This window comes from Penicillium macrosclerotiorum (genome assembly GCF_028827735.1).
Source record: "Penicillium macrosclerotiorum strain IBT 26536 chromosome Unknown utg000006l_segment0_segment0, whole genome shotgun sequence".
Taxonomy (NCBI): Eukaryota; Fungi; Ascomycota; class Eurotiomycetes; order Eurotiales; family Aspergillaceae; genus Penicillium; species Penicillium macrosclerotiorum.
Genome location: NW_026643085.1, coordinates 3,645,015 through 3,660,630, shown reverse-complemented (window position 1 = coordinate 3,660,630; position 15,616 = coordinate 3,645,015). Strand labels below are relative to the sequence as shown.

At 52.7% G+C, this 15,616-nt stretch overlaps 6 protein-coding genes across 6 annotated transcripts; 4 read left to right on the top strand and 2 right to left on the bottom strand.

Moving 5' to 3' along the window:
* Positions 1-1,585: 1,585 nt before the first annotated feature.
* Positions 1,586-2,965, top strand: N7462_006595 (uncharacterized protein; the record flags this gene model as incomplete). Its single annotated transcript, XM_057078313.1, has 3 exons — positions 1,586-2,100; positions 2,204-2,477; positions 2,546-2,965. 3 exons carry the CDS (start codon positions 1,586-1,588, stop codon positions 2,963-2,965), a joined length of 1,209 nt encoding a protein of 402 aa, XP_056933893.1.
* A 936-nt stretch (positions 2,966-3,901) lies between these two features.
* On the top strand, positions 3,902-4,909 carry N7462_006594 (mannosyltransferase complex subunit MNN9; the record flags this gene model as incomplete). The annotated part of the gene is made up of 3 exons (XM_057078312.1): positions 3,902-3,927; positions 3,957-4,803; positions 4,889-4,909. The coding sequence occupies 3 exons, from the start codon at positions 3,902-3,904 to the stop codon at positions 4,907-4,909; spliced, it is 894 nt and encodes a 297-aa protein (XP_056933892.1).
* Positions 4,910-5,675: 766 nt separating this feature from the next.
* Positions 5,676-7,103, bottom strand: N7462_006593 (Zn(2+) transporter YKE4; the record flags this gene model as incomplete). The annotated part of the gene is made up of 4 exons (XM_057078311.1): positions 5,676-5,691; positions 5,763-6,687; positions 6,746-6,896; positions 6,969-7,103. The coding sequence occupies 4 exons, from the start codon at positions 7,101-7,103 to the stop codon at positions 5,676-5,678; spliced, it is 1,227 nt and encodes a 408-aa protein (XP_056933891.1).
* A 246-nt stretch (positions 7,104-7,349) lies between these two features.
* N7462_006592 (nucleolar protein 16) lies at positions 7,350-8,120 on the top strand (the record flags this gene model as incomplete). Its single annotated transcript, XM_057078310.1, has 2 exons — positions 7,350-7,477; positions 7,550-8,120. 2 exons carry the CDS (start codon positions 7,350-7,352, stop codon positions 8,118-8,120), a joined length of 699 nt encoding a protein of 232 aa, XP_056933890.1.
* Positions 8,121-8,362: 242 nt separating this feature from the next.
* On the bottom strand, positions 8,363-10,095 carry N7462_006591 (PEX28-32 family peroxisomal membrane protein; the record flags this gene model as incomplete). The annotated part of the gene is made up of 3 exons (XM_057078309.1): positions 8,363-9,647; positions 9,719-9,859; positions 9,935-10,095. The coding sequence occupies 3 exons, from the start codon at positions 10,093-10,095 to the stop codon at positions 8,363-8,365; spliced, it is 1,587 nt and encodes a 528-aa protein (XP_056933889.1).
* A 583-nt stretch (positions 10,096-10,678) lies between these two features.
* N7462_006590 (putative protein kinase) lies at positions 10,679-15,322 on the top strand (the record flags this gene model as incomplete). Its single annotated transcript, XM_057078308.1, has 2 exons — positions 10,679-10,686; positions 11,434-15,322. 2 exons carry the CDS (start codon positions 10,679-10,681, stop codon positions 15,320-15,322), a joined length of 3,897 nt encoding a protein of 1,298 aa, XP_056933888.1.
* Between the last annotated feature and the right edge of the window lie 294 nt (positions 15,323-15,616).

The window sequence follows — 15,616 nt, the reverse complement described above, 5'->3', positions numbered from 1 at the left end:
AGGGCGCTTCAAGGTTCCTTGCCTCTGGAGCATGGGAATGTCTTGGGAGGGCGCGCTAGAATTGCCTTGTTGTACCCAGACTGACGTTCCATTGTTTCCTTCCTGTTTTGCATTACGACCGCATGTATCTATCTATACCCCGCTGTGTCGATCCAGCATTCCTGTTTGAAGAGTAGTCAGACCGTTGAACTGTTATTGAATTTCACTGTTGGAGGCTTCTGCAACCTTTAACTTTCTTTTTCTCACATACCTTGGTCCCGAATTCCAGTCCTTGTCCTCGTACGTAATGCCCTGCGACTCGATAATCTTACCTCTCGACATACTGGAATCCAGATGGCTCTTTTCATAGCGCCTCCCTTCTTTCGCCCTCTTTTTTTGTGTCACATCAATATCATGTTTTGACACCACATCTTTCCTAAAGCGCACCAATTTCTTTCTGGATCTCTTTCCTTCATCTCTTCTTACTTCTCACTTCTGGAGAGTCATAACTTCCACATCATCTCACCAGACTCTCTTTCAGCCTCTCCGGAACTCGGCGCAATGTTCTCTCGCACTTATTGTTCACTAGATCTGACTGGCCTTAGCCAACGCTAAGAGCATCCTGTTGAAGTGGATACAGATTTTGACATACTAATATCTCCAAGTTGGGTTCCTATTCGGCTTTCGATACCGAATGTCCGGTTTTGATGACGCTGTCGCCTTCAGCTAGCCGGAGTCTCGTTCTCTTATTCGTCTTTTGACGCTACAGCCCCTTCTCCTTTCCTGTTGGTTTACTGACAAGGTTTGGCCTCTTCCTTCCATCCCTTGAAACGCTGTTGCTTGAGTCCTAGGTCTGGTGCTGTTGCTTGTTTTGATTATGTTCTTGGCTTCTAATATCTACACGGCTTTGGAGTATGAATTGTGGATCATTACAATATCTCTGTTTTTTTTTTGTTTTTTTTTTTTTGCACTTGTGGCCCTCTTTCTGCTGACCGTTTTGTTCGAATACTTGACTTGAATCTGACAGATCTTCTTCGTCCGATTGGCCAATGCATTCCAACGAGTCTAAGGTTTTGTCCAAGCGATCTCCGACGCCCTCCTCACACAACCCTGTCCGCCGATCGATTCCGAATCCCAGTAAGTCAGCATCATGTCATTTTTCTCTTTCTTTCCCATGGCAAGGCAGTATCAAAATGAACAATGAGCCACATGCCCCCTTCTCTCACGAGGGTGGGATGCACCTGTTGACCGCCCCGTGTTTTGGCCTGAGGCCACAATCCCAAAAAGAAATCCCCGAGCGGAGTACCGGAGCTGGTCTGTTGCTCCCCGAAGGAGCCAACTGCGGGGCCCTTTCAAGGCAAATCATTGAAGACTTTCCGATTTCGCTCCTCGAACTTCTCGATTTGCTTCATTTCCACTCCCATATTCCGACTCTCAGGTACCAAGCGACACACCTCCACCCTCCCCCCAAGCTGCCCAACCCGTCCAACCTCCTCGATAACCCCGGATTCGTCTCTTCTCCGAACGGCGTCTGCACCGCGAGAATCTCCCGACGATCGAGGGCGCCGCTGACGCACGGGTCTGCAATTTCTAGCTGTGAACAACGATGTCATCGGCGCAGGCGCCTATGCAAGTGCCCTCGACAACCGCAATGACGGAGCAACTCTCACAAAAACAGCAGCCAGGGAGTGGGAGCAAGGCACCTGCGGCTGCGCCAGCCGCGGCAGGCAAGAAAGACTATAAGGGGTTTGTTGCGGGGGTGTTTTCGGGTATCGCGAAGCTAAGTGGTAAGTCGATCCCCAAATTGAGGGGTTGCGAAGCGGTTCAACCCCACAGAGAGGGGTTATGGAAGGATGTCAATGCTAATTCTGCGCTTTTTAGTTGGCCATCCGTACGTCATCCCCGTTTCCTCAAACTCCGTGCGGCCATTCAAAATAGTGGGAATAACAAGGATTCTGTGAATAGATTTGATACGGTCAAGGTTCGCCTCCAAACCAGCAAAGATGCACAATTCCGCGGCCCGTTGGACTGCACGTTGCAGACCGTACGCAAAGAGGGCGTGCGGGGATTGTACAAGGGAGCTACACCACCGCTGGTCGGATGGATGGTGATGGACTCGGTGTAAGTTGTCCTGTGATCGCAGATCAACTCGCTTCTCCTCAAGGGGCCAACATGGACCGTACATCAATGGAAACAGGCACTGACTTGACTTTCTGGTGGATAGCATGTTGGGGTCTTTGACCCTCTACCGACGGTTACTTCTCGAAAACGTCTTCTCTAAACCGCACATTCGCCCGTGGATCCCCTTCTCTCGCAGCCAGCCTGATCCCAACACCCTGCCGTCATTTGGTCATGGAATTGCAGGCATCATGGCCGGCACGACGGTCAGTTTTATTGCTGCGCCCGTCGAGCATATCAAGGCCCGTCTCCAAGTCCAATATGCTGCAGACAAAACCAAGCGCATGTACAGTGGGCCAATTGACTGTCTCCGCAAGATGGTGAGTCTCCTCCAGTCGTGTCGCACGTCCTTGTCGACGCATTAGTTAACAAATGGCGGTCAAACCAGCTCCGTACACATGGCATTCGCGGAGTATACCGTGGACTGTTCGCAACCATCTTGTTCCGCTCCTTTTTCTTCTTCTGGTGGGGCTCCTACGACATCCTCACTCGCTATCTGAAAGACAATACCAAAATGTCGGCCCCTGTTATCAACTTCTGGGCCGGCGGCATTTCCGCCCAGATCTTCTGGCTCACGTCATACCCATCCGATGTCGTGAAGCAGCGCCTCATGACCGACCCTATGGGCGGCGCCCTCAATGACGGCCAAAGACAGTTCCACAGCTGGAAGGATGCTGCGCGGGCTGTCTGGCGCGAACGTGGGTGGAGAGGCTACTGGCGGGGATTCGTACCATGCTTCCTTCGGGCGTTCCCGGCGAACGCAATGGCCCTGGTTGCATTCGAAGGAGTGATGCGGACCCTGCCATGAAACATGCGTGACGATCCCCCGTCTGGGATTACCCAGACAATAACAAGACTTGTACATATAGCACAACAAAAATAGCTCAGTGTAGCTACGGCTAGAACATAGAACCAATGCCTACCCTTTCAAGGCTTTCAATTTCCCCTACTGTTGTGCACGCGAGCTGAGCAAGGAGGTATGCTCAGTATCGCGCCGAGGTTGGCCGAGCTCAGGAATGTGAGATATTGACAGGCTGCATTCGGCAGGCGTCGGTCTCCGACGGGCCCGCTGCTTCGGGTATCCCGTAAATTTTGCCAATTGACGTCCGGGATAAACCAATGCGATTCGGTCTTTGGGCAGGACCCATTGTGCTGCAGACCATTCGCGGTTAGGCCATTCGATGAAAGAGATTGTCGAGTGCCATGGATGTGGACTGGGCATAGCTCTTTCCGGCCAGGGACAGTAGGCGAGAGTAGGAGTGAACAGAGTAATAGACAATCAGCTTATTTCCAACTCAGACTTCACAGAATCTTCAGTCCCGACAGCAATTGTTGAAGTTGGGAAGTGTCTCGTCTCGTCCCTGGAGCCCGAAGGATTACACGCAGTGAGCGGATCATCAACGAAGGGGCTAGATTCGACGTTGCCTGAGGCAGGCCACGCTCGCCGATCGCCGTTTCAGATCTGGACCCAGTCATCTTTCTACACCTTTACAACTTCGACATATCTTGCAATTGGGAGGGAAACGGCCATGGCCGTTGCACGCTCCATGCGCCGTGCGAGTCCTCTCAGCCTCATTCTGGCTGCTCTGCTGGCATTCGGCTTCCTCTGTTTCTTGCTATCACCAACGCCCCCCCTCCGCCGCCGCATCTGCCGTGTCCTCTGAGCAGCGCCAGAAAGACGCCGCAGAGCACCCTCTCTCTCCACCAACCCAACCTTTTCACAAGTCACAAGTTCTCCGCAGCGATGGCCTCCAAGCAGCTCCTCCCGTGGTACACTATAACCTCAACAACTTGACCAGCTCGGCCAGCGCCATCGCCAACCGCGAGCGAATCCTCATTCTCACGCCGCTGGCACGGTTCTACCAGCAATACTGGGACAATTTGGTCAAACTGAGCTACCCGCACGAATTGATTTCGCTGGGGTTCATCGCTCCCAAGACCAAGGAAGGGAATAGCGCTGTCGCAGCACTAGAGAAAGCCATCTCTCGTACGCAATCGGGCCCGATTGATACTCGCTTCGCCAGCATTTCCATTCTCCGGCAGGATTTCGATCCCCCACTGAGCTCGCAAAATGAAAAAGTCCGGCACAAGATGGAAGCGCAGAAAGAGCGCCGCGAGTCCATGAGCCGTGCTCGCAATAGCTTGGTGTTCACCACCCTTGGCCCTAGTACATCGTGGGTACTTTGGCTAGACGGGGATATCGTGGAAACGCCGGCATCGCTCATCCAAGACCTGACCAGTCATAACCAGCCTATAATCGTCCCCAACTGCTACCAGCGGTACTATAACTCCGAACTCGGGAGAATGGACATCCGACCCTACGATTTCAACTCCTGGATCGACAGCCAGACGGCCCAGGACTTGGCCGCAAGTATGGGCCCTGACGAGATCCTTCTAGAAGGATATGCTGAGATCCCGACATACCGTACCCTGATGGCTTACTTGCCCGACTTCAAAGCGCTAGATCCCGGGCGCAGGGTATCCCTGGACGGCGTCGGCGGCACTGCGCTCATGGTCAAAGCCGACGTGCACCGCGACGGCGCCATGTTCCCAGCCTTCCCATTCTTTCACCTTGTGGAGACGGAAGGCTTCGCCAAAATGGCCAAACGATTAGGCTACGCGGTGTTCGGATTACCGGATTATTTTGTGCGTGTCGCCTTTCCTCCCCTTTCCTTGCTGTCCGCCATAGATGACTTGTTGCATCCCCATGCTAACACCGAACTTATAATAGGTTTACCATTATAACGAGTAAAGGGCTCGCTCTCCATCTTCATGTCATGTCCTGCATACGCCAATTCAACCCAAACATGTACCGTGCGCTGTGCGTGCGCTCCGGCATCGTTCCCCTCGCTGTCTTTGCTAGCAAAGAGGCAAGATGCCTTTTTTTTTTCTCACAAGATAGACATCCTTCGGCGTCCCTGTTTTTTTCTTTTTTACTCTTTTTCTTTCTTGCAGGTCGTTTCTTCCATTCTGTCATCCTCCTTATCTCTCTCTCTCTCTTTTTGCGCGTCATCGTTCAGAATTGCTTTTATTCTGGACAATTAAATTTGAACTCCAATTTTGCGTGGCTCAGAATCAGGGTTCCTTTGATTGAATTTTGTCGGGATTTCCAAGCAGGAGTTCGTTGTTTTGGTGTGGCGTTAGCATCTCAAGGTGGGACGGAGGAGGGAAATGTCGCCTATTCCTGGAAAGAATCCGTCTCGACTGATATTTATGGGGAGAGCCCTACTACAATAGGGCCCTTTTTGGAATACTAGATATACGAATGCACTGTGGCGACTTCTTCAGAGATCAATCCGTATCGATGTAAATTTTTCTCTCTGAATTAAGCGAAGCTTAAGGCTTCGAGATATCTGTAGGAACATGATGGAAAAAAGAACTCAAACCAATGATGCTATACCCGAACAACGATGCAGCTACATAGTGGCCTTGAGAGGAATACTACTGATAAACGAAGGCGCCGTCAAAGCTGAATGCAGATACAACCGTTCCAATCCAATACAGTGCAGATCGCGCATTTAGTCCCAAGAAATCCTATCAGAAGTTAGTCCAACCGCGTCGCCACGCAACCAAATAAGCACAAGACGTAAAAGAGAGTTACTCACGCAAGCATGATTCCCGCTCCAACTGCCACAGCCAAGAACTGCGCAATCGTCTTCCGCACCTCCGCACCCTTGTTCTTCCCCGTCTCCAGCAGCTCCGGAATGACCGCCACAGTACCAACATATAGGAACGTGCCCGCCGTGAACGGGAGCAGCATATCACCCCACGACAAGCTAGTGCCCCACAGCCCGGCCACAGCCCCGTCGTCGGCCACCGTGTTACCGCCGAACTCTTGGACCGCAATTCCAATCAGCGTGCCGAGAAAGGCGCCGACGGCGGTGACGAACTGCGCTCCCATGGCCTTGCGCTTGGAGAAGCCGGACTGCACCAGCAGCGCGAAGTCGCCGACCTCGTGCGGGATCTCGTGGAAGAAGACCGCCACCGTGGTAGTGGCACCGATGGTGGGTGAGGCGTAGAAGGACGAGGACAGAGCGAGCCCGTCGGTGATGTTGTGCGTGAAGTCGGCGATCAGGTTCAGGTAACCGCCCAGCTTAACGCTTGGATTGATTTCCTTCTCCGGGGTGGCATCGACAGTGGGGGCATCGGCGGCCGGCTTGCTCGATTTACGCTGCTTGAGGGCGCTGTGGTCACCGTTGGTAGCGGAGCTAGTGGTGGATGCAGTGGGTGAGTCGGTGTGAGTGTGGGCGTGAGAATGATCATGGCCGCCTTCGCCGCCGGTTGCGATGCGCAAGGCTTTATCCATGGCAACGAAGGTGAAGAAGCCAACCATGATACCGAGGCCGAGAAGGAGGTTCTTGTTCGGTTCGACCATGACGAAGCTAACGTGATCGGGGGAGTCTTCGCCGAGAAAGATTTCTGGGAGCAGGTGGAAGAGGGTGTCGCCGAGGAGACCTCCCACCGCGAAGGCGACCATGATTGACAGGGAAGAAGGATCAATGTTGGGGGGGCATAGTGCCAGAAGGAAGTCTGATAAGTCAATGAAAGGTGTTCTTTATAATGAGCCGATGGAGACACATGGACATACTGGGGGGACCAGAGATATAGAGGGTAGCCAGGAGAGAATTCACAGCGGGGCTCCCTGGGAAGAGAACCGAGAAGATCTGGGCAGTAAGGCTTGTAGTTTGCGGAGCTGTAGCTCGTTTATGCTCATTGAGGGCTTCTACAAGTGGGCAATTCTAGATGACCGTGTCAGCATCTGCAAGACGTCAATGGGTCTAATGAATGACCCCGGATCTCGACGTGTTTACCTGCAATTGCTCCTCGATCTCACCAACGGATAGATCGCCAGGGTGGGCATTCGCGGCAGCAAGTGCCGAGAACAAAAGACAGCCCACAGCGAGCGCAATGCCCGTGCGGCGTGAGGGTATAAATCGCGAAGCCATTGCGAAGGAAATGAACCGGAGAAGAAGGGACAACAAGGAACGAAATAGCCCGCACAGGTGGACCGTGAGCCGCTTATCGCCGTGGTCGGACCACTCCAGTTTATCGGCGGACCCTAGGACAAACACGCCAAGCATTAATGGTGCAAACATTCAAAAAAGTTTCCAGATGATAACGCCGATAATAACTGATATTTCCATCGACACCCAAACCTACCCCCTCCGACGACAACAACCACCACCACTACAATGGGCAAGATTTTGCAGAAGAAGAAGAACCGGTCCGGTCTCTCCAAGGCTAAGGCCAAGAACAACCGCCGTAAAAACGGCCACAAGAAGATCAATGTGCTCGGCAACGCCATCATCGCCGACAACTGGTATGCGAGCCGCCGCAACTCTGCCTCAAAGAATCCACCTTTTCCGATGTGCTGACACAATTCCGACCACAGGGACTCCAAGTTGACTCTCACTCAAAATTACAAGAATCTCGGTCTGCTGCACAAGCTTAACGCCCCTACCGGTGGTAAGGAGCGCCTGCCCGGCCAAGAAGCCCTCCCCAAGACCTCGAACTCGCTCCACATTACTGGCACCGGCCAAGCCGTTGATCAGATCGACGTGACCGAAACCAAGGTTGAGCGTGACCCCGAGACAGGCAAAATTTTGCGTGTTATCCGCGCCGACGACGAGGAGATCGAGGTTGCAGGCCGCAAGCGCCGCCGCGCGAACCCGCTCAATGACCCTCTGAATGACCTGTCTGACAATGAGGTTGAGATTCAGACTCTTCCCAGCTCAAAAATAGTCCAGCAGCTCGAGCGCCAGGCAGATACGGAGGGACAGGGTGCCAAGGCGAAGAAGCCCCGCCACCAGAGCTCCCGGGAAGGCGAGTGGATCGCGCGGCTGATCGAAAAGCATGGCGACAACGTCTCAGCTATGGTTCGGGACCGTAAGCTGAACCCCATGCAGCAGACCGAGGGTGATATCCGGAGGAGACTCAAGAAGTGGCAGAAGAGCCAGGCGTAATGCCAATGTAACTTGTGTTTCTCTCGAGCATTCGGTTAGGGCGAGTCTGGCGTTTGATTTACTATTATCGTTTTCCAGTTCCTGGTGGTCTCGAAAAGTGCCTCTTCTATATGCATATACCTGAATAATAGATTTGAGCCGTGTATAGTGGCTTGTTGGAACCTTTTGAATCAATGCGAAGGGCTCTTGTGCGCTAGATATATATATTTAAATATTGTTGTCTGGTATCATGATCGTGTCACTTAATTTTGTCCCAGAGTCGAGTATGTGACAATGCTCGCTGGGGGCAGGTTCATGCGCTGCACGATCCGCACCCACCGACGCCGTCGCCATTCACCCACCCCATAAGGTGTCGAAGAGGCCTCTTCCCAATCACCAGCAGACTTTGTCTTGCTCTTATGCTTAGATGGCGAGTCGAGCGGCAAGTCACCATATGCCATAGTAGTCATCTCATCGTCTTCCTCTCGAGAGGTGGAGGTCTCATTTGGAAGGTCCCAAACCCAGCCGCCCACTTCATCAATGATAGCACTCCCCTCGGGAGTCACGCCTGGAACTTCAAAGCCAACCCCAGTAATCATTCGTTCAACCACCCATTCGCGGCAGTCCAAATCAAGCTCCCATTTCTTGCTCTTCCATTTCCACCCAGACGGGGCTCGGACGTCGTCGAAGAAGCGGCAGCCCCTAGGACGGTCCCCGGCAATCCGAGCCGGTGATAAGGGATCGTAGGGTTGAGGGCTGAAGAGGAAATTCTCCCATCCGGACTCAGATGTCCCTGACGCACGATGCTGGAGTTCAAATATCTCAACTTCGCGTTCCTCTGGATCAGTGTCCAGGGAAATATCTGCGAGCTGTTCCATTGCAGACATCGCCGCCGACGGATCCTTGGGAACCGAGGCACCAAACAGCTCCTTATTTTCATCATCTTGGATATCTGAAGACTCCAGGTCTGACAAGCCACCAACGTCCTGCATGAGACCTTTGCAAAATAGCTGAACTTTGGGGTTGCTTGACAAAATGGCTGCATTGCCACCAGCAAGCATGATCAGCCGCAGCGGTAGAAGGTGTGCCATCAGGAACAGTGCTGCAGTAGCTACCGTACAGCCCAGGAATATAGTGGAAGAGAGCTTCTCGTTGGAGAAGTTTGTTAATGGGGCGAACACAGAAATGGTCGCATCGTGGACATCAGAGAAGTCTGCCATGCAATTTTGGAGGTCTCGCATGTTGCGGAAGAAATCCTTGGAGGTTTCCGAAGCTGGCTTGATCGTGCGTGCAGGTGCCAGTGCTGGGCCCTCATAGGAGTAATAAGGGGTGATACTTGATGTAGAGGTGGAAGGTGGTGGAGGGTGGCGAGTGATGAAAGCCGGGACCATAATGAAGAGTAAAAGGACAACCAGCGGCAACACCAAGATCAGATGGGGATCCAGGCAGATGAAGGAGTAGACAAAAAGGAACGACAGAGTGTGGGTTGGTGTTTTCCAGCTTAGCAAGCGCTCGACACGAGTCTGAAACAGAAATACCACACCAATTCTATATTCCTTTTGATTAGTTCCAAAGCTAGATATTCAAACTCCTAAGATTCTGCGGTGGGTCTTTCTTACCTTGCATTGAACCGGCGAAAGTTGTTTGTCATCAAGGGAAGACTGAAAGCCGGTTTCTTCGGGGAGGCCATCGCGGTCTTGTCTCCCGAGGGGGAATCATTCGGGTTGTCATCGTCGGTGGGGATGACTTGTTGAAGCAGCCTGATGATATTGGGTTCCCGTCAGCCACTTAATCAACTACGGTCAGAGACACTGCATATGGCCCGAAGATCATACTTGGCAAATAGTCTATCCTGGATGGAGTTCTTAGATTGCGACGATGAGCGTGAGTGTGCACTATCTGGGGAGCCGTTTCTCTGACGCCTCGGCTTCGAGATCGAGAGGAGCGGCGCGAGGTCCTCACGGTTCACCAGCGCTTCTGGGGTGTATCCATCCATGATGTTGGAGATGATAACATGTTCTGTAAACCACAGGCTGAGAAGTGGAAAAAGAAAGAAGACAGATGGGGGGCGTCGGCGAAGTCGCAAAGTTACGTCGAGCACATGCTTCTGTCGATGCCTGCTGAATTGGGCAAAGAGCGCTTTTCTGGGGTTGTGGTACGAGCGGTACCGCGTATGGTCAGATCGGCGGCAGTGGTGCTGTCCCCGTAGACGAAAGCGGGTAATAGCAATGGTACGGTACGGTACAGGACTACAATTTGCAATCAGGGGAAGTTTGAGGTGCTGCAGTTGTTTACTGAATCTCCTCCTCTTTCAACCTTCATCCTTGTCATTTCCCCCCCTCCTCTACTACTCTCCAAGTTGTGGTCTGTATGTGTTGAGTCTTGCTTGTCTTCTTTGGTTGGTGCTTTGTTGTCTCGGTGGACCCTTATATCCCATTGCGACCGCCTTGCTCTTGCCCCAGCAACACGACTTGGAAAAGCTACGCCAAAATTAATTCCCTGAACCCCCCTAAGCAAACCTCCCCCCACCTACATCGCTCTGGCACGACAACACTGCCATTTCTCGATTCACTCCCGAAATGGACCGGTAACCGCCTTTCCACGGGTCGCGCGACTGTGCTCAAGGCTCGTCCTTTTTTAATTGTCGAAGAAGGGCCCGCTTTCTCCTGAATGCCATTGCAAACGGACTCTAACACGTCCGGGTTCCGTGCGTCAAGCGGCTTGAGGATTTGGCAATCGTCCGGCCCTGCGGAAGGCTGACTGAGATTCGGAACAATGCCAGCCAGGTCGCAAGTTCCCGGGAAGGGTCAATCGGGGACAGCTCAGTCACGGGCCTCCAATCTGTCGAGAAACGATGACTCGGGCTCTGGAGGTAAGGATTCCCATACTGAACCAGGCATTAAGTGCCGAGGGGCTAACCCAGCCCCATTAGCAGACACACCGGCTCGCAGGCGACTACAGAAAGCAGCCTCAACCATTCATCTGAATACATCAACTTCGACCAATCTGAATTTGGATACTCGGTCCCCCGGGACTGCAGAATCCCCACGTGTAGGAGGAATGGCCCGAAGAAGGTTGTCAATCAGAGATCCACGGCCTCCTCAGGGGCCACGACCACAAGAAGCTTCACACTGGAGGTAAGCCTCGTTCACAACTTCCCTGACCCCCCTATCTCGTGTCTCTCCTTCCCGCCGACAGGACATGTAATTCATCAAGGGTCTAACCACCCTTTGTCTTCCTTTAGTAAACCTTCTGGTCCCTATTTTCATTCCGAAAACTCTTCAATCGACTCAACAAATGACCCGATTAAAACTTACAATCTTCGATCTACGAGCGTGGGCAACCTTGCTGAAACCGAGGGCGCTGACCCGGCGCCCTCGGTAGACATGGAATTCCTGGCGCCGATCAACTTCGACGATTTTCACAACAGCATAATGGCAGAACCTAGCTTAAACCATTTCCCGATGCCGGGGAATGGCGGTGCGGAATCTGAAAGTCGGGATTCCGGCTTGTCAACAAATAGTACCTGGACAAACCAAAGCTACGATAGCAATCTCTCGGAGCGGGCACGAGGCGGTTCGGCTCGCCGCAAGAGCGAGGTTTCCCGCTTCAATAACCAGGCTCCTCTAGATTCGGGGCTATCTCAGTCTCGAAGTCGTCGTCAAAGTTTCGCACCACCTAATGCGCGAACTTCACGCAAGTCTATCAGCTCTGGGGCATTCGCTCCAACAAGTGCCTCCGCCAGGCGGGCCAGCTTAAGCGCTCGAAAAGTCAGCACCGACCCAACTTCAACAAGCACCGACCAAGCTTCGCGAACAGATCCCAATAGCTTTTTACGACCAACTGAAAGCAAAGTACCATCTTCCGTCCGAAGCTTGAAGGCAAAGTCGTTCCAGCCCGTACCACGCGAACCTCGCGGAAACTTTTTGACGGCCTCTGGGCTGCCCGACCATAACCGCTCCTCGTCAACCAACGCAGTCCGTACTCCAGTCAAAAATAATTCTGGCACGCCTAATACCCCTTCGTCATCCTCCAAACGTACGTCGGTGCTTCCGCCCCATGCAACCGGTTTAGGGGCTCGTACGATCAGTCCTACGGATGCTAGACGAGCGAAGCGCATGTCTATGGCACCTCCCGCGCCTCCTATGCCGCAAACTCCCCCCACGCAGACAGAACCTCTTCCTGCGCGACCCTTGTCGACAAATCAATCCCCGTCCTTTCTTCCGAGGAAAAGCGTCACCCCTTCCTCTAACCGAACAACCCCAGATCCGAATCGCAAATCATACAGCTCTGGGTTGTCTTTGTCATCGACCACCAGTTATAACTCAATTCGGAACTCAGGGAGCTCTCTTCAACCTCGTCTGTCTCAGAACTTTTCCTCGTCTCGGCTACCTACGCCGAAGCCACGGACAGAGCAGGCGTCTTCCAACAATGAGGAGGAAGTGCCACCTGTTCCAGCTATACCTAAAGCCTACGAATCCCCTAAAGGCGAACTGGAAACTCCGGTATTCCCCGCCCCAAGAAAGTCCAGCTTGCCGGCGGATATGAGTCTTCTCAATATCGCACGCGACTCTGACTCTGATGTTCATGGTGGCATTGGAAGCACAGCTGAGGACCCGGAGCGGACCATGAAAACACCAGAGTCGCGCACACGAACTTCAACCGTCCTTGGTCGCAAGGGCCTCCAACCCTTGAAGCTACCGCCCTTGAATTTGCTTCCTCTGGATACCCCAATGACTACTAAGATCGAAGCATTGAAGGAAAGAGAAAACGAGGAACGTAAGGCATTTACACCATCGACTCAAGTCATGTCAAAGACTCCCAGTACACCAATGACCGCTTCCAAAGCGAATTTTTGGTACCGAGACGAGGATGACCGGGTACCTGCTACACAGGCGCGGAGTAGCACGTCACATTTCGCGCTTAGTTCGACTTCGACGGCTGCATTGCGAACTTCCAGCAGCACCAGCGCATTCGGATCATTTGATACCCCGAACGGAACTCGCAACATCTCGCCCTATGCGTCGTACACGTTACCAAAGAGCACTGCTACTGAACTGAATTCTCTGCGGCACCAAGCTAGTGCTGATTATTCCAATCGGATATCTCAATCATACAGCAAACTTACTGGGCCCCGACCTCAGACTCAGAGCGCTATTTTCGCGCCTCCCGTGGCAGCGAGACTCAGTCAGGCATCGACACCATCTGAGCCCGAGAGCACTGCTACTGTGCCTCCTTCTAACCTTCGTGATAAGTTGAATGTGGCCCGGATTCGGAGCAATTCGAAAGCGAAGCCTCCTTATGAAGCGGATACCGACCCGGCTAAGTACGATCATATGCCACCGCCCAAGTTACCGGCTTCTGCAACCTGGAACGCCCTATCGTCTGTGCCCTCGACAAGCCCCATCTCGAAGACTTCGTACCTCAAACCCCGGCGGCAGTCTTCTGTCTCGAGCATCGCGAAAGACTCCACTTCTCGAAAACCCAGCGTCAGCAGTGAACACACTTTGGAACGCACTCTTACCAATGATTCTGTTGAAAGTGAAAACTCCCACAGGCGTGTTCCCGCGAACTACGTGTCACCTATTCATAAGATTATCAGCAATGCTCGAAGCAGTGCTGCGGCTTCCTCTCGCTCGCCTGATGCCAATATCGATGCCGATGTGATCATTGCCGATGAGGAAATGAGGAGACTAGGAGCCAAGCGGAAAGATTTCGAGAAAGCAGCAAAGTCTTTGGAAGAGCTGCGTCGCAAAGCTTGCCAAAAAGATCGTGTCAGCCCAGCTCAAGCTCTGAAAATGGCAAACTTGAACATCTTCGAGCGTGGGGAGATCATCGACTATCGTGACATCTACTTTTGTGGAACGCAGAACGCGAAGAAACATGTTGGAGATCTCCATTCTGGTGCCGCGAACTTCGGCTACGATGATGACCGTGGCGATTATAATATTGTCATTGGTGATCACCTCGCATATCGCTACGAGGTAGTGGATGTCTTGGGCAAGGGCAGCTTTGGACAGGTTGTACGGTGTGTTGATCACAAGCGCGGTTCATTGGTCGCTATCAAGATCATCCGCAACAAGAAGCGGTTCCACCAGCAAGCCCTAATCGAAGTCAACCTGCTGAAGAAGCTGAAAGATTGGGACTCTGAGCGTCGTCACAGTGTGGTCGAGTTTGATCAAAGCTTCTACTTCCGTGGTCACCTTTGCATTTCGACCGAGCTGCTGGGCATGAACCTATACGAGTTCATCAAAGCGCACGACTTCCGAGGCTTCTCCCTCAAGCTCATTCGCAGATTTACGAAACAAATGCTTGGCAGTCTTGTTCTCCTGCACGCTAAGAAAGTGATCCACTGTGACTTGAAACCCGAAAATATTCTACTTGTTCATCCGCTGAATTCGGAGATTCGAGTGATTGATTTTGGATCGAGTTGCTTTGAGAACGAGAAGGTCTACACCTATATTCAGAGTCGTTTCTACCGTTCCCCGGAAGTCATCCTTGGAATGTCTTACGGCATGCCCATCGACATGTGGAGTTTGGGATGTATCTTGGCAGAGCTTTTCACAGGCTATCCGATCTTCCCGGGCGAGAATGAGCAGGAGCAGCTGGCATGCATCATGGAAGTTTTCGGTCCGCCCGAGAAGCACCTGATTGAGAAGAGCACACGCAAGAAGCTGTTCTTTGATTCGCTGGGCAAGCCCCGATTGACTGTTTCATCCAAAGGTCGTCGCCGTCGCCCAAGCTCCAAAGAACTCCGTCAAGCTTTGAAGTGCGACGATGAGGCATTCTTGGACTTCATCACTCGTTGCCTCCGCTGGGACCCCACTCGCCGAATATCACCCCACGAGGCGCTGAAGCACGAGTTCATCACCGGAATCAAGCCCATCACCCGGCCGCGCATGTATGCTGCGCTCAATTCTCCATCTAAGCGAGGAACCACCACAACGTCGAATGCCCGCCCACTTCCCGAACCTCCAAGTGCCAGTCTGAAGAGCACTCGCACTCGTGATGCCTCTGGCACTTCCCCCATCAAGGGAGTAGGGAAACGTCACTCGACTATCACCGGTCTGCCGCCGTCCAGCCCCGCTAAGCGAGCGTCTAACACTTCTACCACGTCCGGAACTGGTCTGCCTCGTGCCTCTGCGCGAAGTATTAGTGGAAAGCCAGACCTCGCCACCGCGGCGGCTGCGACCAGCCTAGTGAGTTGCGATGGAGCCACTTGAAACCAGACCGGAATCAATCACGCTGACCAACAACAGAGGAGCAAATAATGCATCCATCTTTGCCTCACCCCCTCCCTCAAATACCTTGCTACCTTTATTTCTCATCCCCCCATGCCCTGTAATCATAATTGCTTATTTTGTGTTTTCTTTTGGTTTTGATTCCCATGCATCAGGTGGTTTTTCATGTCAGCATATGTTGATCTGGTTCGGTGAACCCACGGAGATGAAAAATGGACGGCATCCATCCTATACCCGTTATGTTCGTTGACAGCATTTGCATCTGGGCCCTGATAT